Source organism: Pithys albifrons, chromosome 1 (assembly GCF_047495875.1).
Source record: "Pithys albifrons albifrons isolate INPA30051 chromosome 1, PitAlb_v1, whole genome shotgun sequence".
NCBI lineage: Eukaryota > Metazoa > Chordata > Aves > Passeriformes > Thamnophilidae > Pithys > Pithys albifrons.
In genome coordinates, this window is record NC_092458.1 from 113,855,578 (window position 1) to 113,883,518 (window position 27,941).

The following is a 27,941-nucleotide window of genomic DNA, read 5'->3' on the forward strand; positions in this document are numbered from 1 at the left end:
GTTCCAGGATTCCCTCAGTCTGGAGCTACAGCTTAACTGGGAAATCCATCAGCTTGCCTATCTGATGCAGATTTCCAGGGATTTGGATGAGAGTCTCAAATAAGCAGCATCAGAACCTGACAAGCTGGCTGTGATGCTTTGTAAAACATCTTTAACCTGTGGTAGGAAGTGAGTCAAGGTTTTGGTTACAGAGGGACAAGTGAAGGGAGAGGGGAGCACAAGTGCTGTGGGGAGAGGCTGAGGGAGCTGGGGGTGTTTAGCCTGGAGAAGAGGAGGCTCAGAGGTGACCTCAGCACTGTCTGGAACTGCCTGAAGGGAAGTTCTGGCCAGGTGGGGGTTGGTCTCTTCTCCCAGGCACTCAGCAATAGGACAAGGGGGCACGATGGGCTCAAGCTCTGCCAGGGGAAATTGAAGTTGGAGAGCAGAAGAAAATTCTTTGCAGAGAGAGTGCTCAGGCATTGGAATGGGCTGCCCAGAGAGGGGGTGGATTCCCCATCCCTGGAGGTTTTTCAGCTGAGATTGGCCATGGCACTGAGTGCCATGATCTGGTAAAGGGACTGGAGTTGGCCCAAGGGTTGGACTTGATGATCTCGGAGGTCTTTTCCAACCCAATCCATTCTATGATTCTATGATAAGTTGTCAGGTTGGATATATGAACTACCTCACTGAAGTTGGCAGAATTATGATGATTTAAATTCGCTGAGATTCCATCCCACAGTGTGAATGAGATGGCAAAGCAGCGCAGGGAGGGACAGGAACTCTCAAGGAACATTTCAGCAAGCTGCAGGTCAACCCTGGGCAGAACTTACATCCTGGTTGGACATCTCCCAGTAGGGCCTCTCCCCGTAGGACATCACCTCCCACATGACGATGCCGTAGCTCCATGCGTCGCTCGCCGAGGAGAACTTGCGGTAGGCGATGGCCTCGGGAGCCGTCCACCTGATGGGGATCTTCCCACCCTGCAAAACAGGGGGACAACTTGTCAGTAGGACCAGAATATGAAATAGCACATTTTTTTAAAAAGAAAAATAAATTTAGTTTCATTGTTAGTCTAATTCACCCAAACCAGCACTTTGTGAAAGGAAACCTCATTTCAAGAATGGAAAACATTTGAGATAATTCATGTTGCTCAGTTATATAATCAGTCAGAACATGTTTTTTGATTGAAAGCATCCCAAGCCTGAGATTCCTAGAGCATTGACATTTAAAGTTTTGCCTTAAATGAAACATCTATTGCAAAATGGAACACTGAAAGCTCTTAATAGAATTATATAACCAGAAAGGAAACTATAGGCTTTCTATTAAGCTTTACATTTGAGAATATCTTTTAATTTTTGTTGTGCCCTTTAAATACTCAGGTAAATAGCAAACCAAATGTGTTTCTAATCAGCATTTCCAAAGGATATTCGATATTTTCATTCAGCAGCTTTCAACTTAAAATCAAGTGCTGCCTCAGGGGAAGAAAAAAATAAAGGTAAGAAATCAATTAACTTTTCTAAATAGTTGATGTATGAAAACTACTCTCCCATTTCAGAAAAAAAGTATTTCCAGAAATATTATATTTGTCAAAAGTATATTTTTTGTTTCTTTTCAAAATGATACATTTATTATCACTATCACTGAACTCTTTGCAGTAAGTAGAGGGGGAGAGCAGGATGCTGAAGGTGCCACTAGATGGTAGCAGGAGGCAGGCAGTGGAGCTGAGCTCGCCCACTTGCCTTCAACAAGCACCAATAAATTCTGCTCAGCCTTGTAATTGTATTTCTGACACAAACAAAAGAAGAAATGAACTAGAACATCCGTCTGGCAACTGAAGGGAAGCCACAGTTAAAAACAAGTATGTAAATCTCCGTTAATTTGCTTGGAATGTATCAAAAATTGTGTGTGAATTAAGGCCTGACTCCTGCTGACTGAGAAGCTGTTTGTTGTCCCAGTACATCATTCCAAGACCAAGCTCTAGGGCTGTGGGGATGTGTCCCCAAGCCAACTGCTCCTCCTGGACTCTCACCTGCTGACAAAAACCCATGGTTAACAATTCTGTTGTGTCACAGTAGCCAACATGTCCTTTGTACTGTGTTACCATTCCTTTGCAGCTACTTTTTTGAAGCCTCTGCTCCCTCTCAGGGTAAACCACTTTCTGATTGGAGCAGTAGGAAGGGAAATGCAATTTTGTACTTTTTTTGCCCAAGTACCTCCACTACCAGCCTTTGCTTAACCCACTAACCTCGTGGTCAGAGATGCAAAAGACTTTATGCCCCAGCTGGTGCCACCTCTGAGCCTGCCCTCCTCAGTACTGCAGGGTGTGATGCTCTCTGTCCCTTCCTGGCACAGCTGTTCCACTTGGGAAGCAATTACAAAGGCTTTTGGGGCATGAGAATGAAGAAACAGGGTGACAAAGAACAGCTGTGATAAGACATTCCTCAAGGAAAGACCAGGCTGATGTCTTGTTTCTTCCCCAGGAAATACATCTTCTAAAGAAATTGGGTAAGAGCACTTGGTGTTTGATCTCAAGGTCTGGTTTCAGTGGTGTTTTGGTGGGATATGTGAGTCCAAGCATCCTGAGGTAGTGGGAAAATTAGGTATGGAATGCCCCAAATGTGCACCTTGCACTGGGATGTCCAACCGAAATTCTGTGTCCTCTGAGCAACAGTTTTAGGGTCTGCCTGCAGAGGATACTTCAAAGCATCCCCTCACAACACAGAGCTGTGGGCTTTGTTCTCTTCACTGGGTTGGGTTTAGTCCTTTATTTCTAACTTATATAATTCCACCCTTAGTTTCATGGCCTCTGCAGGTGTTTGGGGGTATTACTTTCCTGGCCTGTCACATGGGCATGGTGGGCATTTCAGCTCCCTCCTGGGACCTGGATACATGCAGTTTTTATGAGTTAAACAAAAATTATGCTGATCCACCTCTCAAAGACAATCCTATAAATGTTCTTCCTCACTTGTTCCAACACAGGAGGTCAGTGCCTGAACCTTGTCTTACCAAACAATCCCCCTTGGTGCCTTTTGCTTTATGCCCATTCCAGATACTTTCCAGAGTGCAGCACCAGTATTTGAGGGAGGATTCAAAAGACAAAATCCTATTCTTTCTTTCCTTAGATCTCATCAGATCTCAGAAGATGACAGGTAAAAATAAACTCTACCAGCTTAGATGGTTGTTACTGTAAGACTTTGTTTATCAAGGCAAACAAATGGATCAACAGATTTCCCAAGTGCCAGATTCCTAATTTGGGGAGTTTTATTAATAATTCATCATTATTTGAATTGTCATGAAAATTCTTATGTTAATAATTAAATAGCTACTTGCAGGGAAAAAACAAATCTATATTGCAAATAAGAGGCATTTTGATATTTATAGATTTTACTTTTAATGTCTATAACACAGTATGAATAACATAACAGGAAAACTGTCCTTGAACTGTATCCATTCCATAAATCTGACTTTGTATTCCCAAATTATACTGAAAAGAGAGAGCACATCTTGAGCAGCATTTGCAGCTCGATTTGTGACTACTGACTAAATATAAATGAGTTTTAAAGAATCTGATCAGACTACACAACTAGTTTCATGATCCAGCTTTAGTGACTGATCCCTTTTGGACTGAAACAGTAGTGGCTCATTGAGTGTGAAAATGAGACTGGAGAACAGACTCTTAACAGAATTCAAGGCAGTTCACATTCAAGGGCATGAGATGTGTTCAGTGTTGTAATGTAAAATAAAACCCTTCTCTGCTGCCTCTGATGACAAAGTGAAGCAAAACCTGTGAGTTTTTTCCAGTGGATTCATCTTACGTAGGAAGATGTTATATGCATAAAAATGTAAATCTCAGTCCTTAATTATGGTTGCAGAATAAGTTTTTTATGCAAAAAGGTTGTTTTATTTATTTGAAAGCCATCCAAAAGGTGGAGATTGCAATATGACTGCCTTAAGAGATGTATATGACTGAGCAGTAGCAATAGCTGCTCATGCATAATAAAAGAACACATAAGGTTTAGAGTAGCTGAAAATATATTTCCTGTCTCTGATTAGAGTAATAAACAGTGTTACTGGTATTGGATATGCCCTTTTGCATTTGGATCTGACTGGGAAAATAATAAATGCAATCCTGTTTACACAAGGCCTCGCCTTCCAATTAAGATAATTTATAAATCACCTCCATTGTACTACTGCAGCAATGGAATCTGTCACAGCTGCCCATATTAGAAAGCCCTGTGCTTTTAGAAAGCCCACGTTGCTTTTAGTTTATTCTCTCTCTTTTAGGGGATAGGGAGGAGGGGCAGAAGGGGCGTAGGAACCAAACTGTTTTCCTGCCTCTTCTCATCCATTAATAATGGTATCGGTGATAACCTAATTCTATTTCCACACAGCAAAATAACACTAACTCTGCTATTCAAATAATTAGAATCCAGCCTTTTCTCCCCCTCCATGCCAGCTGAACAGTGTCTATCTCCTGCTTTCTTTTCCTGATTGTAATTTAATAAGCAATTTTACCACGCAGTGTCGAGCGTCCCCTTGGAATTAGAGTCTCGGGCTCACATTGCTGAGCTTGTGGAACTGCTCAGAGTCAGCCCTTGGAAGGAAATTCCCTCCTCACCCACCCCTCCCCGCCCTGCTTGCTCTCCAGAACTGGTAACAGCACAGTTTGCAACACATTTAAAGGCAGAATTGGAACCATGTGTTGCAAAATGCCTTGTTCTTCCCCTCCAGCTATGCATGAAAGAATGACAGTTCACCAAATGCATCTCTTCTTTGAGCTCCTGTGAAAACACTGCAGTGAAACAACTGACACCGAGTCCAACGGGCCACACTGCAATTTTACCACCTCCCATTTGATTTTTATTTTCCTATTTTACATGTTAGACATCTTTTTGAGAACAGGAGGCAGCAGAGCAGCACCTTCAGTTAAACACCCCAGCAGTTGTAGCACATCGTCCCACCCAGCACAGGCTGAGGGGCAGCAGCAAAGCTCCAACTGTGTGATGACCCTGAGATTGTCTCAGTTGGTTAAAACTTGGTTGTAATAATGCCAAGGTCATGGGTTCAATCCCCTGTGTGGGCCATTGACTTAAGAGTTGGACTCGATGGTCCTTGGGGGTCCCTTCCAACTCAGAACAGTCTGAGAGTCTGTGATATGTGAGGAATGACTCAGAGGCCACAGGAGCAGAGGGAGAGGCCTGTCAGATGCCCAGAGCTCTGGCATGCCCTGCTAGCTAATGAAATGATGCCCCTGAGACATGGACAGAGCTGATGGCATGGGGGGTGAGCCCCTACAGGCAGCACACCCAGCCAGGACCTCGGGCTCTCCATATCCCACAACCTGCAGCAAGGGGAATAATGCCTGTTCCTCCTGAAGAGCCTGCTCTGTATTTTCCCGGAATGACAGACAGAGCTGTCACAGCGCTGGCTGCAGCTCCCCTAAATGCTGAGGTGCAAACCCATTGGTTCCAGATGCACAGACACCCAGAACTGTCTAATTATAGGAGAGAAGGTACTGAACTATGTGCACATTCATCTGCTCTGGCACAGAAATTCCTATGCATCTGTCACTTACTGTTCCTTTATGTCTGATGTCACTGAATCGTGCAATAATTTGCCATGACACAAGTCTAGTATCTGTCTTTTTCTCTACCCCAAAATGACAGAAACACGGAGGAAAAAAGAGAACTTCAGAGTGAAGAGACACAAAAGTAATGGAAGAGATTAGTTTTAAATATTGGACATAATTCATCATTCTGTACAAACCCCTTCTGTCACTTTACTGGAGCAATGCTTTTATTTGATGCTCAAATATTTCATGTGCAAAGCTACAAAGAGTCAGAATTTAGCATCGTCAAATCATAATTTAGAACTATTCAGCACTATCGACAGTCTTCTCTAGTGTCTATTGAAATATCAGAGAAACTACATGGCAAGATAACAAAACTGCTCTGAAAAGGCATTTCAGCATTTGTGCTCATTATGCCCAATTCCAGTCAATTCTACCAGTCTTTATTTCCCTCAGAATTGAAATGAATAAACCCCCCTGATTTTCAAAAAGACTGGAGTTCCTTCTAATCCCTGGGAAAATATTAATTTTCTTTCAAATATCTTGATTAAAAATGCTGAAGTTAAATATGGGGAACTTGATTTTTCCCTCTCAAATTAGCTATCCAAATTTCCAGAACAAGTTATTCATGATTTCAAGAATACACCAATTTTGGTGAGTATCAACCTCTGCATATCTATTTGTGTCTGCGAAAGAGGGAAAGCTGTTGATGGATGGAAAGCATCAGCACTTAGGATATTGGCAGAAGGAAAACAGACAGGATAAAATGTCTGTGCACAGATCAGAAACACTTCATGTTAACTAACAGTGACATCAGAGGTGTAGCAGGATGCTTCTCCAAAAATCCATCTCAACCTGGGATTTTATCTTCTGAGGGCCATCAGATGGATGAATTGAGGAGAAGGACACATATATCCTCTCCTCTCCTCTCCTCTCCTCTCCTCTCCTCTCCTCTCCTCTCCTCTCCTCTCCTCTCCTCTCCTCTCCTCTCCTCTCCTCTCCTCTCCTCTCCTCTCCTCTCCTCTCCTCTCCTCTCCTCTCCTCTCCTCTCCTCTCCTCTCCTCTCCTCTCCTCTCCTCTCCTCTCCTCTCCTCTCCTCTCCTCTCCTCTCCTCTCCTCTCCTCTCCTCTCCTCTCCTCTCCTCTCCTCTCCTCTTGTCTTTCAGTTAAAAATTAAGATTTAAAATATTGACTTTCTTTGCTCAACCCCAGAGAATGCTGAAATCAGAACCCCTCTCTCCCCCAGCAGAGGTTCTCATTAGCAGGAGCACAGCACTCATTTCCTTTGGCACAAAGCCCTTTAGCATGCACTCCTCGCCTCTGCTGAGCCATTGATCTTCACTTGGGCTCAGAGATCATAAGAAGGCTGATAAAAATGCATAGCTTTGACCCTCAAAACCCACACAAGTGAAACGGCAGTGAATATTTCTGACCACTTACACCTGTCCTGCATTCATATTTTCTTGACAGGGCAATTTAAAAAGCTTCATACAATGACAAAGGCACAGCAAACACAAGTGGGTAATGCCAGTGCCTCTTGTTGGTGTAACTAACTGGACCATGCACATCTTTTCTGGATAGACATGATGCCTTTATCTGTGAGGGGCTCATTGAAAATGGAGTGATTTTTGCCAGAAATAATAGTTTTAAAATATTTGCTTAGTTTTTAATGAAGAAAGTAGATCTCATTCCAGAGATCAAACACAAGGCAGAGGTGGGGGACAGTCCCACTGGAGGCCAGGCTGGCCTTAAGGAGTGTGGTGTCCTCAGAGCCCTGGGAAGAACCAGACAAGTGTACAAAGGCAGATAAACACAATTATTTGCAAAGTTTCTTTGTTCTTTTGAAAGGTAATGTGAGACAGGTGGGGCCAAGGAGCTTCATAATGTTTCAGAGAGTGGGACTTTACATTTCTTTAGGGTTGAAAATGCACTGGTGAATTTTACAGGATTGTGTGCTTGGCCCTCAGTCACAGAGAAACCCTTTACCTTCCTGAAATCAGATTATCAGCAGCTTGAATCTACCAAATCCACTTTAGAAACTACAGCACTAATTGACAGCAAAGATAGGCAAAAATGTCATTTTTCTTGAAACTATTTCTGCAAAGATCTCTCCCTTTTCAAGAGTATCAATTCCAAGTGTGTCAGCACAGTTCCCATTACAGCTGGGACCAATTCCTTGGAAGTTACTCCCACGGAGTCCTTTAGTCTGCACATCCTGCCCCATCCACTTGGCTTACACAAGGAATCCTGTGGAACTCAATGGGAAAGGTGAAAAGGGTTTGTTCTGAGATGCTTATTTGGAGGATGCTCTGCATTGCACAGCTCTGCAACAAGGGATTTGCTACAAGGTCCATTCTTCCAGCAGAACTGAGTTAGCAAACATAAATATTTCTCTATGCTGAAGAAATTTAAGTTAAAAAAAAAGTCACTAAGCACTGTCCTTAGTGTTACTAAGCACTGTCCTTAAAAGCATCAAGAAAGGCTTGTCTCCAGAATTGTGCTCCTGACTTGCCCAAGGCTTCATGAAGTGGTTATTATTGGATCAGAAATAAAATGTTACCATGCTCTGCTTGAACACTTGATGTCATTATCCATCATTAAGGATTTCACAGCTGGTGGTTTGCACACTCCTATCCAGCTGACAGGCACAGCACACAGTTCCCATGTCTCTCTCTGTGCTGCCACACGCCCACATCTCTCACACCTTGCCCCCAAGCCCCTGCCAGAATTCCTTCCACAGCCACACAGTTTGAAGTAGCCAAGAAAAACTCAGGAGCACATGGAAACTGGAAAGTTGAGACAAAGTGAAGTGGATTTCAATGTAAAACAAACGCCACATTGGCTATGGGACTGTCTCCAGAAAACATTTGCATAGCCCATTCTTTGGGATGTTATAGTAAAGAGAATGTAGAAATATAGATACTGAATTCTGCATTACGTGAGATTTTATTTACCTAAGCCTCCTTCAGAATTTATTCTAGAAACAAATTGGTAACACCACAAAAATCAGGCTTTTCTTCTGAGAGTTACAGTGCCACAGAGAGATGGTGATCAGAATTACTATGAGGCTGAGCTACTCTGCAGGTATCACTGCTTTAGTTTCCATCCCAGCTGCTTCAGCAAGTGCAGAGGAGAATTAATGTCTTAGTAACTGAAGAATTAAATTTGCTGCTCACATTTTTGTGAGCTCTCTTCTCATTTCATCCTGGAGGAGTTATTTAAGTTTCAGTCAATTCATGGCTAAGTAGCTGGTCAAAAGACAGGAAACAAACAGTCAGAAGGAAAAGGTCAGTTTTTAGAGAGGCATCCCCTGGAGATGGATGCTCATGTCCTGCTGGCAGTGAATGCAGAATCTGTAATCCAGGCAGCACTGGGAACACAGAGAACTGTGCCAGCAATCCAAAGGTGGTGGTAAAGACAGTGATGACTGACCACAAAAATCTGCCAGAGAATCTTAGGATACTGAGCTGGAAACTGAGAAAATGTCACAAAATTCAGTGTCATAGGGATGCACATGATAAAATGCTCCTAACTTTACATAACAAATAACGTGGCTCTGTACTAAGTTATCACTGCCTGTGGTTATAACACAGAGATGGCCCTGGAACGCCATCACCTCCCTTCTCAAAAGCAGACTCAAGGAAAAAATGGAATGAAGTTATAAAATAATCAGAAAAAGAACTGTTGAAACCTTGGATATTCCTGCATATTGCTTGGTGGTCACAGTCCTGATCCTCCATCCCACAAGGATACACTGACCACGGGATATACTGAGCTGGAAGGGACCCTCAAGGATCATCTATTCCAACCCTCAGCCCTGCACAGGAACATCTTCAAGAGTCACACCTTGTGCTCCAGAGCATCATCCAAACACTCCTGGAGCTCTGGCAGTCTTGGGGCTGTGCCCATTGCCCTGGAGAGCCTGGTCAGTGCCCACCACCCTCTGGGGGAAGAACCTTGCCCTGAGATCCAACCTAACCCTACCCTGGCACAGCTCCAGCCATTCCCTGGGTGCTGTCCCTGCCCTGACACAGCTCCAGCCATTCCCTGGGTGCGGTCCCTCCCCTGACACAGCTCCAGCCATTCCCTGGGTGCTGTCCCTCCCTGACACAGCTCCAGCCATTCCCTGGGTACTGTCCCTCCCTGACACAGCTCCAGCCATTCCCTGGGTGCTGTCCCTGCCCTGGCACAGCTCCAGCCATTCCCTGGGTGCTGTCCGTGGTCCCACAGAGCAGAGCTCAGTGCCTGCCCCTCCTCTCCCTCTCATGAGGAAGTACTAATAGACCTGTAGAAAAAGACAGGATGGGTGATCAAAGGTACAGAAATTAAAAAAATGTAAAAATGGTCTATACAATCCCAAATATAATGCATTGGATAACAGAGGGAGGGTATAGAACCAGGGTACATCAAACATTAATGGTAAGTAGCAGATTAAAAACACCACCAAATTCTTTTTAGAGAAACATTGCTATGGGATGTCATGGACTCTAAAAATACAAACATCACCAAAAGCAACCAGGTAAACTTATAGAAGAAATATTCATGAAGGATATTACATACAAAGGCCTACCTCTGATTTAAAGAAGTCTTTGAGCCACAGGCCACTGAAAAAGCTCAATCACCTGAACTAAGGATGTATCATGTGCACAGCATGTGCACTCTCATTATAGTCCTGCTTGGTGTCTACTCCTTGTTTGCCTTTTGGAGACTTGCTTTGGAGCTCACAAACATTGTGGCTCTTTGAGTCAGGCCATTATTCTCCTCCCAGGACTCAGTTCCCTTGTAGTTAAAATATAAACACATGGTTAACAGTGCAGCTGGAAAAAAGTGGATGGTGCACACATTAACAGCATTTTGGGGAAAAGAAAGTTAAAAAACATTAAAAAGTGATTTTTTAAAGGAAGTCACTCAAAATGAGGTGTTCTTTGATGTGAAACTGTAACTGTAGATGGCTGGATCACAAGATTTGTTTGTTGCTTTTGAGTCTGTGACTATTATTTCTGTCTCTATCCATGTTTAAGGATATCTTTTGTAACCAAACCTTTTGACAAAAGAAAATAAACAGTTTTACTATTAGTAAGTTTTAGCAAAAGAAAAAACATCAGGTACTAAGGAGAAGAACCTGTGAAAGTATTGCCCTGAGGCAGTGAGGGCTGAGTACTGGATGAGCACATGGAGGTCTTATGTTTGCTCCTTGAAGACACGACACAAAATCGTGAAGATTTTGGTATCATCTTTCATCAACAATAAATAAAGGCAGAGACAGGAAAGACATCACAGGGTAGATCAAATCCCCTAAACATGGTGTCTGGTATCCCTTTGGGCACTGTCCCTTGCTCACTGGCTGTCACTGAGGACAGTGCAGGTCCCTCCCACTGTCTCGTGTGTGCCAGTTCTGTTTGCCTGTGGTAGTGTCAGTTCTCAGAGAGAATGGGACCTCTCCATGTAACCAGCTAATCCCTTGTGTATTTCCCACATATTTCATGAAAACCATAACCAAAGCAGAGGAAAGGTCACATTGTTTGTCCGGCTGGAAGAGCTCAATATGGTACAACCCTTCTGGGCCAGCCAGAAACTCCGTGGCCCACCAGGATCCCAGTTCCAGGCCCAGCACAAGCTGCCCAGCTGGCCAACATCTGGACTGCTTGGGAGGGACAGGGATGTGAAGGGACTAGAGCACAAGTGCTGTGGGGAGAGGCTGAGGGAGCTGGGGGTGTTTAGCCTGGAGAAGAGGAGGCTCAGAGAGGACCTCAGCAGTGTCTGGAACTGCCTGAAGGGAAGTTCTGGCCAGGTGGGGGTTGGTCTCTTCTCCCAGGCACTCAGCAATAGGACAAGGGGGCACGATGGGCTCAAGCTCTGCCAGGGCAAATTGAAGTTGGAGAGCAGAAAAAACTTCTTTGCAGAGAGAGTGCTCAGGCATTGGAATGGGCTGCCCAGAGAGGGGGTGGATTCCCCATCCCTGGAGGTTTTTCAACTGAGCTTGGCCGTGACACTGAGTGCCATGATCTGGTAAAGGGACTGGAGTTGGACCAAGGGTTGGACTTGATGATCTCAGAGGTCTTTTCCAACCCAATCCATTCTATGGTCCTCTGATTCTATGATGTGAAGACTTACAAGAGATTTGACATTTATGAGGGCACAGGGCCATGGAAGGGATCTAAGCTTCACCAAAGAGGCAGAACTGGTGGAGCAGAGCAGGAAGGTGGAGGGAGGGACTGTGAAGGTGCCACAGGAAGGATCTGAGAAGATCAGAAGTTACACCACTGGGGCTGCATAAGACAGTCTGAGCACTGGGGTAACTGCAGCATGGAAGTGCAGCTGGTGTCTGTAACACAGCCCTAGCACACAGGGCTTCATCAATTCACTTCTTGGGAAATACATTTTTCCCTGTTCTCTGCCCAAGTTGCAGCAGAAGGAACAGCACAGCATTTTCATTCTGTAACTGCACAAACATGAAGGAAGCCCATCACCAAAAAACTGCAGGGAAATGCACACCAAGAGGAGTTTCCAGCCCAAGTTAGGGCTGCTTTGTACCACAAAGTTTCTCTGATGTTTCTATCTGGCTCAGTGACACACTGGCATTGCCCATAGATCACTGCAGCATGCAAATTGTTGAATAATAGGATAACCATCTGTTTGATGAGGAATACTTTGGCACAGGAATGTGGTCGAGCCTTCCTGCAGATATCCACATTCAGCTGCATCTCTGCCAACTGTTTGAGTAAAGGGCACTGAACATCAAGTGAGTTTCTACCTCAGCATCATCAGTGACTTACCAGAACAAAGTCTTGCTGATGCAGGTGGTGGCAGCTCCTGTCATGGCATGGCCAACTTAATATACAGTTATTTACATATATTTATATACATATATATAAATTTATACATATGTATCTATTCCTTTATAGCAGCATAATGCTGGTTTGCAGACACTCAGTCTGCTTCTGACCTTTACAATAGCAACAGTTCTTAGTCTTGCACTTCCCAGACTTCTGTACTTCTTTCCTACATCTGGATATATTTTAGTTTAGGATGCTGGTGAATTGTAGCACTGGGATACCTTTTGTCCTCTAAGTCAGTTGAATTTACTCCCTGTAATCCCCACAAGGCAAAACACTTTGAGTAATACCCTACTGGATGATGTTTTTCTGATGATGCATCATCTTAAATCATCACTTGACTGATGAGAATAAAATGGGAATAACATATTAACATAATTTATCATCTCTGTACCTTGCTCAGGGGGTATTTACTTTATCATGTATCACTATTACCGTAAGGCATCAGCAGAAGGAAACCTTTTGGTGAAGTAATATTTGGATATTGTAGAAATTACTTGGATACTGCAGATTTTATACTTGTACACTTGAATACTGGGAAAAAATTTCTTGACCAAAAGGCTTGTGAAGCCTTGGAACAAGCTGGCCAGGGAAGTGGCTGAGCTGCCACCCCCAGAGGTGTTTAAAAGACATGGAGACATGGCACTGACAACACAGATAAAAGAACCAAACCAAACAGGGTGTTTATTTCCCTTAAAAAATCTACCTATTTTCAGAATCATGTAAAACAAGGACTTTTTTTGTATTTTTAAAAATTTTTATTTATTTGTCAAATGACAAAGCTTCTTAAGCTAGAAATCCCTGAAGAGATAGCCAATTAAATAACTTCCAGCATTCCTTTATGTCAAAGCTGGCACAACTCCTGCCTGCAGGAGCCATGACTTGATGGCAGTCACATGCTTGCATCATATATGGGTGCAACTTCTGCAGGAGGTGTCTTTTTGTGCCATAAAAATCACATGCACTGCCTTTTTTTTTTCCCCCTATCACCTGAGCTACATTTACGTAGTGAAAAATGATTGTATGCAAATATTCATATACAGACAGGAAATGGATTTCCAAATCTCTGGTGGACAAGCAAAGTGATCTGCATTCCACCAGGCAGCTCCAGCCCAGCTGTGCCTGCAGCAGCTGAAGGGAAACTCTTTCAGATAATGGCATTGTGGAAGGCAGAATAAATCAAAAACATTCAGCAGAACTTTGTGACATTTTAGGGAAAAGCATTTCTCTTCTTTGTCTGTAGACAGATGTCAATTCACTCCTTTGCTCCCCCTTGATTTCTGGATTATGACCTACACTTAAGGAAATTAAAACCAACTGGTTTCGATATCAACAAAGTATGAAGTTGTGGAATACTAATGCATGGTTTTGATTCCTCATTTTTAAGGTCTTTTGTGTAAAGTGCTGAGTTCAGGCTTATCTCCAAAGCCAGAAATTGATATCACTTCCAGAAGCAGAATGCTAATCAAACCCACCTACATCCTCATTCACAGCAAACTAGTTCATATTTTGTAACTCATTCATCCCTCCCCTGCTTGTTTTGGTGTGGAGTGAAAAATTCCTTGAGCAGCCTGGTGATCATCCTCAGTAATTCCCAACAACCCACAGGATGCTTTAATTCCAGTGAAAGAACTGGAGAAAGAATTGACTCTTTCAAAGGCTGAGTGTCATCCTTGCACTCAGTAAAACAGCTGCATGAAGATGAAAACTTGCAAGGGGAACTCTGTGTCCAGTGATGTGGCACCACCAAACCCAACAATCAAAGGAGCCACATGCCCTATCAGCCATTTCCAGAGCCACTTGATTTATTCCAGGGACCAGAGAGCTGACTAATTACACCCTAAGAATGTGCTCTGGGAAATTGGTCTAGATGAGCGATCTCTCCTCCCTAACAAATTCCCACCCCTCCTGGCACACTCTGAGACCTTCCCCATGGCTGGAGCATCAATATCTCTGGCAGCACTGGATTCTTTTAACTGATGGGAGGCAGATGAGGCTGCAATTTTGGCATAACTCAGCTTAACTTGGAGAAAACAAAGTCATGCCCTCCATCCCCAATCACTTACAACACCCCCACACCTCATTAAAAGGAAAAGTCCAACAAATGCACTATTTATTCCTATAATAACGTGTAATATTCAGAACAGAAGCCTTTCCCTGCTTTTTGTCTCCTCACTCTGTGCTGCACCCCACAGCTCCCTCACCACTGTGGGTCATTCCAGTCTGGGTGCTTGAGTGGGTCATTTTAGTACCTGAGTTAACTCTTTTTCTCTTCACAGTCACACCTCTGTTTTGCTGTGATGGGCTACACGTGAGGGAACTTTTGAGGTTTCTAAAATGCAAGGGGATGCTACAGATCTTTGGCTTTTAATTGTATCTGCTGTTGCTTCTGCTGATTGATCTTGGCTGAAAAAGAAGTTCCAGCTCCAGTCTGAATCTGTCTGGGGGGATAAGGTTCAACCCATACTCTTTAGCTCTTGTTCCATGGTTTCAGGTATTATTCTTAATGGCAGTATCTCACTGACTTCTTTTCCCTTTCTGTTTACAGACACCTCCACATGAATAGATGTTTTACCCAAACTCTTTTTCTGAAGCTCACGTTTTCCACTCCAGGTTCCCTTTGGGAAGGCTGAAGTGACCATGGTGTTATTTGCCTGGATGAAGTTGTTGATGGCATTCTCTTGGTCTTTCAAACCCTCCCTCCCCATTCCACCCACAGTTTGGATCTCAAAAAAACAAACAAAAACCAAGAATAGGGGAAATAGGACTCTTCATTTCTCACAGTTACACAGACTCAGGGCAAAGTTACACAGACTCATCAGGTTTCTTCATGTGCAGTTTTTCCTGCAGGATACACAGTGTGCCCATGGGCTGCTGCCATGGTATTTTATGGCACATTTGGTCTTTTTAAGTGCCTCAAAACCTTTCAGTTGTTGAGGATTTTCAGCAATAGGATATGGGCAATTACTGGTTTGCTAAAAATGAATGGCAAAAGAAGGGATGAGCAAACTTGAAGAGTTCTGTTAGTTTTGGCATTTGAGGGTTGAAAATCTCAGTGTTGGAACTGCCTCCTTTAGAGTCACGATACCCACAGCAAATGCACCATACAAAACTCTGGAGTCAGAAAAACAATCTGGTTTCTGTATTGTTGCTCAGTCGCCTCCAAAATTCCTTAAAAGCCTACACAGCACTGGCTTGAGGTGCACTGACCAACAATGGTTTTTCCAGGCACTGTAACCAGATTGGCAAAGCTGTGTTTCACACTTCCTAAGTGTTTCCAAAGACAAGAAGTGATTTTGCAGAAAGCCCATAGGCATGGAAAGGGTGCAATAGCACTGCTGAGCCATTCTGCTGTTCAGCTTTACAGCTCAGATCTAAAGACTCTCAGGACAAGCCCCTGAAGGAGCTCCTGAGCCCTCTGAACAGCAGGAAAAGCAGAGGCTGAGGAGCAGCAGAGACACGGAGTGCCTGAGCTGCCACTGGCACAACTGGAGCTCTTCAGGCTCATTGGTACTGAAAACAGGCTGCAAATCATTTATGGGGGTAAAACTGCAAGGGAGAAGAGCAAGAACCTCTGAAATGAAGTTCCAGCTTATGCAGTTCTTGCCTTTCCGGCTGTACCTTCATCTCAGTGGAGAGAGCTCTGTGATGGGTTTTGTACTTACAAAAACAAAAGAATAAATTAGTGGCCAACTGCTATGAATGTTTACGTGGACACCTTTCCCCTTCACAGTGTGTTCTCTTAAGTAAAAGAACATACAGATTTTAAAGAATTAAATAGTAATAGGCAAACAGAACCTGTTCTAATTTAGTACAGAAAAATCAAAATTACTCTCAGTACACACCTGACCAGGAAAGGAGAACACCTTTCTTTGCACCACACAGTTCTGGAGAAATCTTTATACTACTCGCCCATCCTGTGTGATAGTCCACATTCAGCTGAGAAATGTTGCTGCAGTTAACAAGCCACAGTAACAAATATAAATCTCTAGACTGTTAAATGATGAATCACTTTAATAAATCAAACCTTTCCCTCAGTGCAACACTGCTGTGCCTCTTCCAAAATACAATGATGCTGATCTCCTCTCTCTGACTTTTTAAACACCAGCACCAGCAGACAGATATTTAACCTCTAAGAACACACAATCTGTTCCATTTTCTTTGTTCAGTTTAGCTCCAAAGATTAGAAAGCAACCTAATAATTACTTCTTTTTCCTGTTATTTAACTTCCATGCCAAATTTCATAACAAAACCTCAGTTTCACATTTTAGGCTTGCTTTTGTATTTTTTTTAATTTGCTATTAAATCTCATTCCTCTTACCATTAATGTCATCAATCACACATCAGCACTGCAAAGCTGCAGGAGCAAAATGTTGGTTTTATTGTGTTGCTCTGGGAATTGTCACCGAGCCAAACTCACAGATGTTCCAATGAACAGGAGGCATTTGGTCCATCTCTAAGATAAACATCACTGTTTTCTCTACCCACAGTGTCACAGGTCCCCTCACCTGCTCTGGCTACACAAAGCAGGGAGCAAAAGTGAAAAAGGCAAAATTGGGGGGAAAGGGAAAAAAAATCCTTGAGATTTTCATGCCAAAAGATGTCCTTCTTTGAAGATTTTTTTGGTTGTTTTAAATTAAAAAATGAAATGCTACCAGTATTTCAGTCCCACGATTATTGCAGGAGCTGATTCTTCCCCCAAAAAGATAACTGGAATTAAATTTACACCCAAATTGAAGTGTGCCACGTTGCTATTGCTCTGACTTCTGAGCACAACTTTCAAAGCCTGAGGTGGTCACCTTTATTTTGATGAGTCTTTGGTGTCTTTACTTTACTTACAGCAATCTTTACTTATAATTTGATGTATGCTTTACACATTTTTTACTGCACAGATTAGCAAAGAACATCACTTGCTGTGCAGCTGAACTAATATAAGTACCTTTTACTCTTGGTTACAAACCAGCCTGTGCAAAAAGCTCAGGACAAGGCCCTGCACCACAGGCAGAAACATAAAGGCAAAAACTCAAGTTCATGGTAAAAAATTCTGAGGAGATTGTGGGGTTCAATAATATCCCTTTATTTCAGAACACCTGCTCAAAAGGCAGGGCTGAACTGACATGGATTTTAAAAAATGGATTAAATGGATTTAACTTGCATGGATTAAAAAAAAAAAAGATCAAACACAGTGGAACTGTGTTGTGATGGAGAGAATATTCCAGTCAAAGGAACCTGATCTAACTGTGCTGGCAAGAGGCATCCAGAGCTTGCTGCCCTTGCCCTGGGGTACCACACTGGCCCTGAAGAAAACCGGAACAAACCAACAAAAATCTCATGAAAAAAGGACAAAAAGGATCATCAACAAAAGCCAGGCCCTGCACTCCAAGTTGGGAAGGTGGAAGGAACTGAGGAGTTTAACTGGGACACAACACCCTTGGAGGGAAGCTGTCCCTGCATCAAACACTGCCATTTGTGTGCCACATCCAGTGCATTTCCCCAAATGTAACATCTGCAGCAGGGAGACAGGATTCCTGGTGTGCCTGGATATGTAGGGCATGGGATAAAAGATGTTAGTGGCAGAGGGCTGGAACAGCAGACCCTACAAGGGTGTGACCAGCACAGAGACCCAAACAGGCTTCTGACACTTGCACTGTGCCAAACCTTCCCACACAGGAAAAAACCCTGTCAGGGAAGCCAGTGAGCAATTTCTTATATAATTCTGCTGTCTCAAATATAATAAAATGTGTATTAAAGTGAGTAGGTTCCTCCAGCTGAACGTGCAATATACTTTTAATAATGGCCTGGCTCTGCCTTCAGGAATAACCTGAGAAGAGGCACATTTGGAGAAAGATGTTCAGCTTCAGTGTTGTGCTCTCTGGGCATTTTTCACTCAGCAGTGTGAGCAAGACCAGGTCTTTTTGGAACAGGAAAAAGGCAGCAAACCTGTAACATGGATATTTTGGGGGTTCCTTTTTTTAATGGTTTCTAATTGTTTCTTGTGTAAAGGTGAAAGGCCTGGGGGAGGTGCCATGTTAGCCACAGTTTTACTTCTGCTGGAGGTCTCTTCCCTTGGGCTGGCTCAGGGTTCTGTCACAAGCCTTTCCTCCTCTGCTTCCAACAGAGCCCTGAGAGAAGGGAAATCCCAAAGGACACCTGCTGGCATTAAAATATTTAACCATGGAAATGTGGTATCCTCTGCATGTCAAATGACTGATTATTCTGTCACCTATTTATAGCTGTCCTGTGGAGAACAGTTAATGCCAAAAACTAACACAACCCCCCACCATCCTTTCCTACAGCAGGTGTTACTCATGGTTTTATTTCTGATGGAGGCCAAATGCTCTACGTGTAACATACTGAAAACTCAACCAATCACCAAAGCTTTGGATCCCAGAGTATTTCCTTCAAGAGGAGTGCAGACCTGCTACAGTGGCAGTTTCACAGACCTTTTGCAGCTCCTGTTCACAAAAGGCTTTGCAAAGGAAGCCTGCACTCATTTCATTGAACAACCTACACTGTGTTGTGGTGTGGGGATTTTCCCCCTTTATTCTATGAACTGAGCAAATTTCAGTTGCAATGAAACACATTCCTTTTGTCAGTCACAGCTGTTGGGTGTGACTCTTCCCTGTACCTCCTCTTATTGTACCATGAAAAACCAGACCATTCCATCAGGAGACTGAAGGAATCCCAGAAAGGTTTTCAAGCTTTTTGGTGACATATAATTCCTTTCTAAGGTATAAACCAAGCCTTCCTGTTCCAGCTGGAAACACCCAGCATGTCTGTCCCTCTCTGGTGGGACAGCACTCCAAAAAACAGGAGCAGAAATGCTGCTAAACTTCCTGCAGTACGAGCTGCAGGCAGAGCTGAGCACGGCTTGGATTAGAATTAACTCCAGTTTCACCAGGCAGTTCAGTGCCCGTGTGTCTGACCCCGAAGCCAAGGGCACTGCAGCGCTCCTGCCTACATTCCCACCCACAACAGCTCTCCCCAGGAATATTCCTACATGGCATATTAAACTGTAAAGTCTGTAGACCAAACTTTTAAGGCTACAGTGAGAAATCAATAACTAGGATTAAATGCATACTCAGGGTTAATAAACAGGCCCAGATGCTGCAGAACAGGCTTTTGACATCCCCACCTTGTTGCAACCCCAAGTGTTTAGAGATAACCAAAGTAGCAAATATAGACCCCTGTATATCCTTTTAATTTAGACCAGCTGAAGCAATTGGGACTCAAGGCACACCCCCAGAGGCTCCCTCAGCTTCTGGGAATATCTGGGAATATGTTCTCAGCCATAATAGCCTGAGATCAGCTCAGCTGGTTAAAACTTGGTTGTAATAATGCCAAGGCCATGGGTTCAATCCCCTGTGTGGGCCATTGACTGAAGAGTTGGACTCGATGATCTTTGGGGGTCCTTCCAACTTGGTCTGTCTGTTAGTCTGTCTGTGATCAGCATCTGCACTTTGGAAAAATATCCTGAATAAACCACAGCCCCAGCACAGGAGCTGTTTACCTCTAAAGGAAATCTGAATTACTTCAACTCCTGTAATGAACTGCACTAAATGTACAAGGAAAAGATGAGCCAGAGAGTTATTTCTGAGAAAGTTATACCAGAAATTGAACCAAGGGAACAAAAACCAAATTAAAGTTGATATCGGAAACATTTACTTAGAGATGTTGTTAAATGTATTATTTGGCAACTTGAATTAATTATTCTAACTTGTTAGAGAAAAGGCTGAAGAGAGACTCTTCACTTGTATGAAGCTAATTATTTCGTTAATAATTTGCTGAAAAATTGAATTATCAATTCAGACCAATGTGTTTTAAACAAGTACATATAATAAAAATGCCATTCCAATGACTGTGTCATGTTTATTCAGAATGAAATCAGGGTCAGACTCTGGATGTTCCACACTTCTCCAGGAAGAAATGGCTCTGGACAGGGAATGTTGCCTACATGTTTAATCACCAGTGCTGCTCCTGTAATCTGGGGAGTGTGTCTGCCCTGCAAGCCTTTCTGTGTTTGAAAATAAAATTAATCACAACCATGACACTGATAAAGAGTCTGAAGTAAAAAGAGTGGATAAGTGTGGAAGCTATTTGAGGATTTGGGCACAAAATGAGTATTTTCTGAATTCACTGTATGTGAATTTAAAGGGATTCTGAGTAAAGGGAGGTAAATATTTCATAACTGTTTCATTTTGGAGAAGCAGTTTAGGATGTTTTTCTTAGGCTACAACTGGCTGTGTACCAAGTGCTCAGTGGGAGAAAGAGCCAACACTCAAGCTAATTGTCCATGGTGAATAACAGCTTATCCATGTCTAGGAGTATTTATTTCAGTGGGAGCTCTGAAAATTTGGGAGTTCTTCAGCCTGAGGAAGGATAAGCTTCTAAGGAGATGTGCAACACATTTATTATGAGATTTACCCTAGAGCTTTTCTTTTTTTAAAGAGTAAGTTGACTGCATTTTTATTCAAAAGGGTTTGCATTAAAAAGCTCAGATGTGGATCTTCAAGAGGGAATTTAAATGAAAAGCAAAGACCTTGATGGAAAAAAAAAGTGATAGTTGCAGTCAGAGGGTCTGATATAAAACAACTTACAGTGAGAAGAGGAAACAGAGGGAGCAATAACAGGTATTGCTCTGAGAGGGAAGACAGAGGCAGACAGAGCAGAAATGAGAGCACAGCGAGGGATGTGGTGTTATGGCAGAGGATGACAAGTCTCATCTCCACAGCCCTTCAGCTAATTGTCCAAAAAGGATGCAAAGTCAAAGCAGTCAGCACAGCCATGGTACCAACAAGAAAATGAGTTTTCCCACATCATTTCAGGTCTCTGCATGCCTTTCTTTATTGCCAAATACCACACATTGCTTGGGGAGGTCAAGTAAGCAGGTTCATCTGATGGCTTACTTGGAAAGGCAATTATTTTAAGATAGCAGTGAAATTTGAGCTTAATAATGACTTGATTTGTCTCATCTATTACTCCACAGAACTGCATTGAATGAATTTCTGACATTTGAACTGTGAGCCAAAAGCCTCGTGTGGAAAAGGCAGTGATGGGAACACACGAAACAGTTTATAGGAGAGAACTAAAAGACATGACACTTCTTAAGAGTCAACATTCTTTTTGTTGGGTTTTTTCCCTAAAAGCCCCCACAACTGAAACCAAAAAGCTGAAGATCCACAGTAGAAAAAAGGGGAACAGGGAATGTAGAATACTAAATAACACATTTCCTTTTTGTGGAGTACTGCACACAGATTTTGGAATGACTTTAAACACAGTCACTATCAGGTTGTGCACTTGTGATTTGTTTAACATTCTGTCAGTGAAGATGTGCTGAATGTGAGGGGCTCTGCCACCCTTGGAGCTGGTGGTGCAGCCACAGAGGGGCAGCCCAGGACAACGCACGAGATTTGCCTCTGGAGCACAAGGGACACAGCAAATATTTTAGATACCAGGGCAAAATCCCACAGTGCTTAGTCAGGCAAAGCTCCCGTTGGCCTCAGAGCAGTTTTGCCTCAATAAGTAGCGAGCAGAGTGTGATGTCTGACCTACATTTATCAGGCACACAGCCCTGACACGTTTTCAAGGCAGACACCCACGGGCCACAATGTTGCTGTGACATCCTGTTTAAGGGGACACACAGGAAGCTGTGGATCATCCCCCCAGGTCTGCAAGGGAGGGAAGAACTCCCAGCTGGGCAAGGAGCTGCCAACTGGGGAGTCCACGCAAGGGCAACACTGGAAAGAAGCCAAGGGACTGAAAGTTTACCATTGCAAGGCTTTGGTAATCTGGTAAATTTGGTAAACTACACAAATGAGGTTCCCAAGAGCTTGTTTATGACTGAAAATAGTCTGCCTTTCATTCCTGTAAGCAAACAGGAAACAATGAATAATTTCTTTCCGTACTCATCCTTCTGATTTAGGGCAAATCACCATTCCTGCGTGGTCAGTGAAAACTCCTGTAGCTGATCTACCCAGGGATTAATTTCAATGAATAACTAGGTCAGTCCTGCTCACAAGTTAACATTTCTATTACAGAAATATGAAAGCAGATTAAGTTTAACATTTATGCCTATCTTGCTGCAGAAACTTCCTTCTGTAATTACAGAATCCCATTTACAGCAGCTTTGATATCATGTTCAGGAGAAATATTAGAATTAGTATCAAAGCTTGCAGAAAAATTCATAAACATGAGAGGTTTGCATGTCTTGGACTTCCTTTTTGTAGTGAGGTGAATATCAAACCCTTGACACCAACAGCAATCAGAGGTTCCCCCTGAAGGGGGAAGAAGAGATGATGAAAAGGGAGAACTGCACCTAAACAGAAAAGCAAAACTCATCCCAAGCTACAACCTCCTCCCTTTCATATTTCTCTGGGTCTGCCCTTTGCAAGATTCACTATTGAGCCAGAAAACAGCTTCATACGTCTCTGGCTATGAAATTAAACTGAAGATTGTTAAGGGGTTGGTCCTTGAAAATAAAAAACTTACAATTTCTATCAAGTGTCAAAGGCCTTGCAATCTTACAGTGTAAATACTAAAACCTGCAGCCAAAGCTCAGGCAGCTCCAGGTTTTGCCCCCAGGTATGAAGGAGTAGCATCACTTTATATATTAATCACATTATATATTAATATTGATCCTTATTTAAAACAAAACAAAACAAAACCCCAACTCACAAACAGGTTAAAAACCAAAAAAGTCCTCACATAAGTACAAAGAGAAAAGGAATCTTAGTAAGGTCCTTTGGGTTCTCTGTATCTAAATGCAAATTTTCATGCTTTTTTCCATATGTTCTCACCACTCAAGTGACAACTGTTGCAGTGGGGAAATAAGAGTACTCATGGAAGTAGAAAGTGGGACAAAACACAAAGAGAAAGTTTAATTTTTTTATACTTATGCCTCATTTCTGTCCTTGGATCTTCCTCCCAAGGCTCTGCTTTTGTAGTGGTTTGTGTTGTATCCCTTCAACATTTCCACTACTAATTTTAAGGAGGGTTAAATCAGAAAGCCTCTTAAATAACTTGGAGTCACAGTTGGACAAAAGCCGAGGAGAATATTAAGACATTAAATGTACTAAAACATTTAGATTTTGTCCAAGACACACATTTTCATCTTCAGGGTCTACTATAAATAACCCAAGTCAATGGCAAGCACCATGTCCTGCCCTGGATGGGTGAACTTGGGATTTCTGTTCCTTTTAAACATACAACTACTTATTAAAAGTCATCACACCTCATGCTCTTAAAGCCCAAAAGGCAACAAGTCTTTTTTTCCAAGACATTCCTTCCTTTGGCTACTCCTTTACTTGTTGGCTGAAAACTCCCTGGGTGGGACGTTCCATCCCAATGTCTTGAGAAGAGTCAGACCCATAAAGTTCACAAAGTGGTTCAGGAAATGCAATGCAATAAATCAAATCTCTACTATTCACTACTATTATGGACACAAGCAAATGTTTTATACATCAACCCCAAATTCAGAAATGAAGCTGATAAAAGAAATCTAGAATGCTTTTCTTTATGTCTCATATAACCCAGTTTGTAGCAGCTTTTTGTCTAACCAATAATCAGATTTAATGCAGACTATTAAGGTGTTACCTTTGACAGAAATACCAGTTTAGTCCTTTTTTACAGATCCAGTCCTGATTATATATATGACTATATATTATATATATTATGATATATATATGATTATATATACTTAGCTGCAGGTAAAGAGTTTCTCTGAAGGCATGTGGGTCTTTTTGAAATACATGAGAACCCTGACTATGTTTCAAACTAAATGAATCTACAACATAGTCTATCCAAAGCAGGGCTGCAAGAGCCAAGGTGTGCTCTGCATTGACAGAAATGCTTGTTTATACACTAGAAATGTCTTTTTTAGGAGTCACTGTCACCTTGAAACCACTACTAAAAAGGAAAGTTTTTCCTCCATAGGAAAACCCTTCACATAATATTCAGCTGCCCCAAAGTTTACCTCATATTTTCCTAATCAATCTGAAACACAAAAAGATCAGCAGTCAAATATTCCCAGCTCTTAATTCTTCCTTCCTATCCTAAAATTGAATCTTGCTGTGAATTCTGTGATTCCTGACAGCAAACAGAAATCAGTGTTCTTATCAAAAACAATACTCTCATTATTTACATCCTTTGTCTCAATAGGCTGAAAGACAAAAAAAAAAAAAGAAAAAAGAAAGAGGCTTCATGGGCCTCTTGTTTCCTGAGTTGTTTTCTGAGTTGTTTTCTGAGTTTGACTTCAAGGCAGTGCCTGCTTAGGTGTGGTAAATTCACAATGTACCAGAGCCTTTCCTGCTTTGCCACAGTTTGCCTTTTGCCACAATTTACATTTTTAAGTCTGGGAATACACTCACACAATATTGGCCAAGGCAACACAGAGATAAAATCCTGGGGTTTGGCTCAGACTGTTTTGTAGCTCATTTCCAAAGAAAACATCCAATTGTACCATTCACTTTGTGACACCAGGACAAAGGCAGAAAGGGGAATAAAAAATAATCCCAGTTTTCCTCTGAGCACTGCCAGTGCTGTAGTGGGAGATGAGCCTAAAAATACTCCTAATTCAATAAGCAGCCCCACTCCATGGGTTTGTTGCAGCGCCAGATGCTGAGCTGTTCTCAGTAAAAACCTCTGTGGAGAGAAAACTTGAATTCCAAAAGCACCAGTCTTGGAGAGCACACTGAGGGTTTGACCTTCCTGTGGCAAAAGCACAGTGTGGAACCAAAGAGAAGCTCTAAAATCCTCTGGTAACACACACGGCCTGCTGTGGGGAAGGTGTTCACAAACAAGGAAGAAGGTCAAGGACAGAAACCTGGGCAGGAATTCCCTCAGGAATGAGGGCAAGACCTTTCCCAAGGAGCAGAGGTGACAGAAGAGAACTGGGCAGGCTCAGCCACAGTGATTGAAACACTCTGGTTGACAAGACCCACAAGGGAAGCTGGAGGAGAAGGAATAAGAGGTGTAAAATGCTATTAATTTCTATCATCCCTGCCTCTGTTGCTTTGAGGTATTTGTACTTACCAAGTTTTTCATCCATATTATAACATAGAGCATTTCCCCACCTTAGTCTCAAAGCCTTTTTATCTTCTTTGGGGGATTAATGACTGAAACAGGTTCACCTTAAATGTCTGACACAGAGTCCTGCCACTGCCCACCAGCTCCCATAATATCTCCCTGTTTGGCAGAGTCCTGCTGGACATGCCACAGATCCCTGCTGGACATGCCAGAGATCCCTGCTGGACAAGCCACAGATCCCTGCTGGACATGCCAGAGATCCCTGCTGGACAAGCCACAGATCCCTGCTGGACATGCCATAGATCCCTGCTGGACAAGCCATAGACACCTGCTGGACATGCCACAGATCCCTGATGGACATGCCACAGATCCCTGCTGGACATGCCATAGATCCCTGCTGGACATGCCATAGATCCCTGCTGGACATGCCATAGACTCCTGCTGGACAAGCCACAGATCCCTGCTGGACATGCCATAGATCCCTGCTGGACATGCCATAGACACCTGCTGGACATGCCACAGATCCCTGATGGACATGCCACAGATCCCTGCTGGACATGCCATAGATCCCTGCTGGACATGCCATAGACTCCTGCTGGACAAGCCACAGATCCCTGCTGGACATGCCATAGACTCCTGCTGGACAAGCCACAGATCCCTGCTGGACATGCCATAGATAACCTGCTCAGCATGATTTGCTTTTTTTTCCAAACATACCATTAAACATTTTTAAACAGCATTTCCTGATTAAAAGCAGCTCCAGCTACAAGGCAGGTCTAACTAACCTGCAAAACTAATTCCTCTGCATTGGTACCCAGCAGAAAATCACAGCATAAATAAGAGCTGAAAGCCTCACGTTGTCATCTGGTGGTTTTTCCTGGCTCTGGCTGGGAGAGGGACCTGCTTGGCCCCTTTCAGGCCCTTCCACAGCTGAGCTGGTTCCCCCCTCAGTGCCGGGCACAACCCCCCCCTGCCTGGCACGGGGGGCACTCGCTGGCAGCTGAGCACTCCCATCCAGGCAATTAGCAACGCTCAGCCAGCCTGGGAGAGCCTGGGAAGCTGCAGGAGTGTTTGTTTGGCCTGCCAAACCTCACACCAAGAAGCAGCATGAAGCAAAAGGAAATAAATGAAGGAAATCTCTGCTATAAAATTTAAAAACTAGGATTTTTTTTTTTGCCTGGCTTGCATATGAGCACTGATGGAAAAACTTGTTGTGCTCAGGTCAGCTTGCAGTTCTGTATAGAAATTCTACAATAAAATTATCAGAACACCTCTATTTTAGGCCTAAACTAAAAATAAATAAGTATATAAATATAAGAGATCTATAAACCCATGACAATATCTCTGTTGAATTCAGAGTACTTACTGCAATACATTAAATTAGATGAGTGCCTTATTTTGGCCACACATCACTTTTCAGAGTGAAATAGAAAGAAAGGGCTGAAATAAATTATTTAATGCTCATTTTTCATCTCTGTTAGAATTCTGTCATTGTGCCCTACCACAGGAACACACAAATTCTGTGCATTTTGTGAGAGTATTGATGAGAACACACTCTGAAATAGTTTTAGTTTCAGTGATAGATATGGAAGTTACTTGAAATCAGCTTGTAATTTGCTAAAATTCTTAATGATGGGATATTAATTGTAACAGGAACACGACATTTGGGTATGGGACAAAAGTGCTGTATCAGAGCTTGGCATTTTATCAGCAACAACCAACACACTCCTTTCCTTACTTTCTTCATACTGCAGGTACAATTTACTTGGTTTTTCTAAGTCAAATTTGAACAATTTTCTTAATGTTTAGGAACTTTCTACTTCACTGGAACTCCCCTCCAACACCACAGACCATAAAACCCACCCAAACCCCATTCCATTATAATAATTTAATTGCATCACATAAAGAATTTAAGTATTAATGAACTGAGGGTCAAACCATTCAAGAAAGGTCTTGCATATCCTGCTGGAAGGAAAACTTCAGTGAAATAAAATGCAAATTTTCATTTCTGAATGTAAGATTTAACACTAATATTCCAGCAGTGGAATTGGTGAGATTCTCTCCTCCTCCATCCCCCTCTTACGAACATATCTTTGTAAATGAACATAAACTAACAATGTAGGGGGGGAAAACCCTCCTCAGCCAACAAAACCAACCCTGGGAAAGAGGAAAAAGGTCTCCCTCTTAGATTTGCTTCAAATAACCTTTTGCCCAAGTTTGTTATTACACATCCCAGTGTGTTTATTGACCCCCATGGCTGGGAGTGGAACCAACTCCACTGCTATGGCAGATTCAGGGACCCCTCAAGGAAAAGGGTTTTATCCCTTCTCCATAAATTCACAAGGGCTTTACTAATTTTTAATCAGAACTGTACTAACTTTGTATTTGATATTAATTTTTGATTTTAGCTTGTACCTCAGTTTGTCAGTGATCTTGACCATGCAGAGCTTTAGACAAAGAGGAATTTAATGGCCTAAGATGAACTTTAAGAAATAAACCAAAACCTTGTTTAGATTAAAGGCCAAGCTGTAAGAA

The 27,941-nt window shown here is 42.6% G+C and overlaps 1 protein-coding gene across 3 annotated transcripts in view; it reads right to left on the reverse strand.

Moving 5' to 3' along the window:
• EPHA6 (EPH receptor A6) overlaps positions 1–27,941 on the reverse strand; it is a 410,680-nt gene that overhangs the window by 22,791 nt on the left and 359,948 nt on the right. For all 3 annotated transcript variants that reach the window (XM_071564170.1, XM_071564161.1, XM_071564178.1), the window contains one exon: positions 810–959. In XM_071564170.1, the coding sequence (XP_071420271.1) occupies positions 810–959 (150 nt within the window). The remainder of the gene's footprint in view (positions 1–809; positions 960–27,941) is intronic.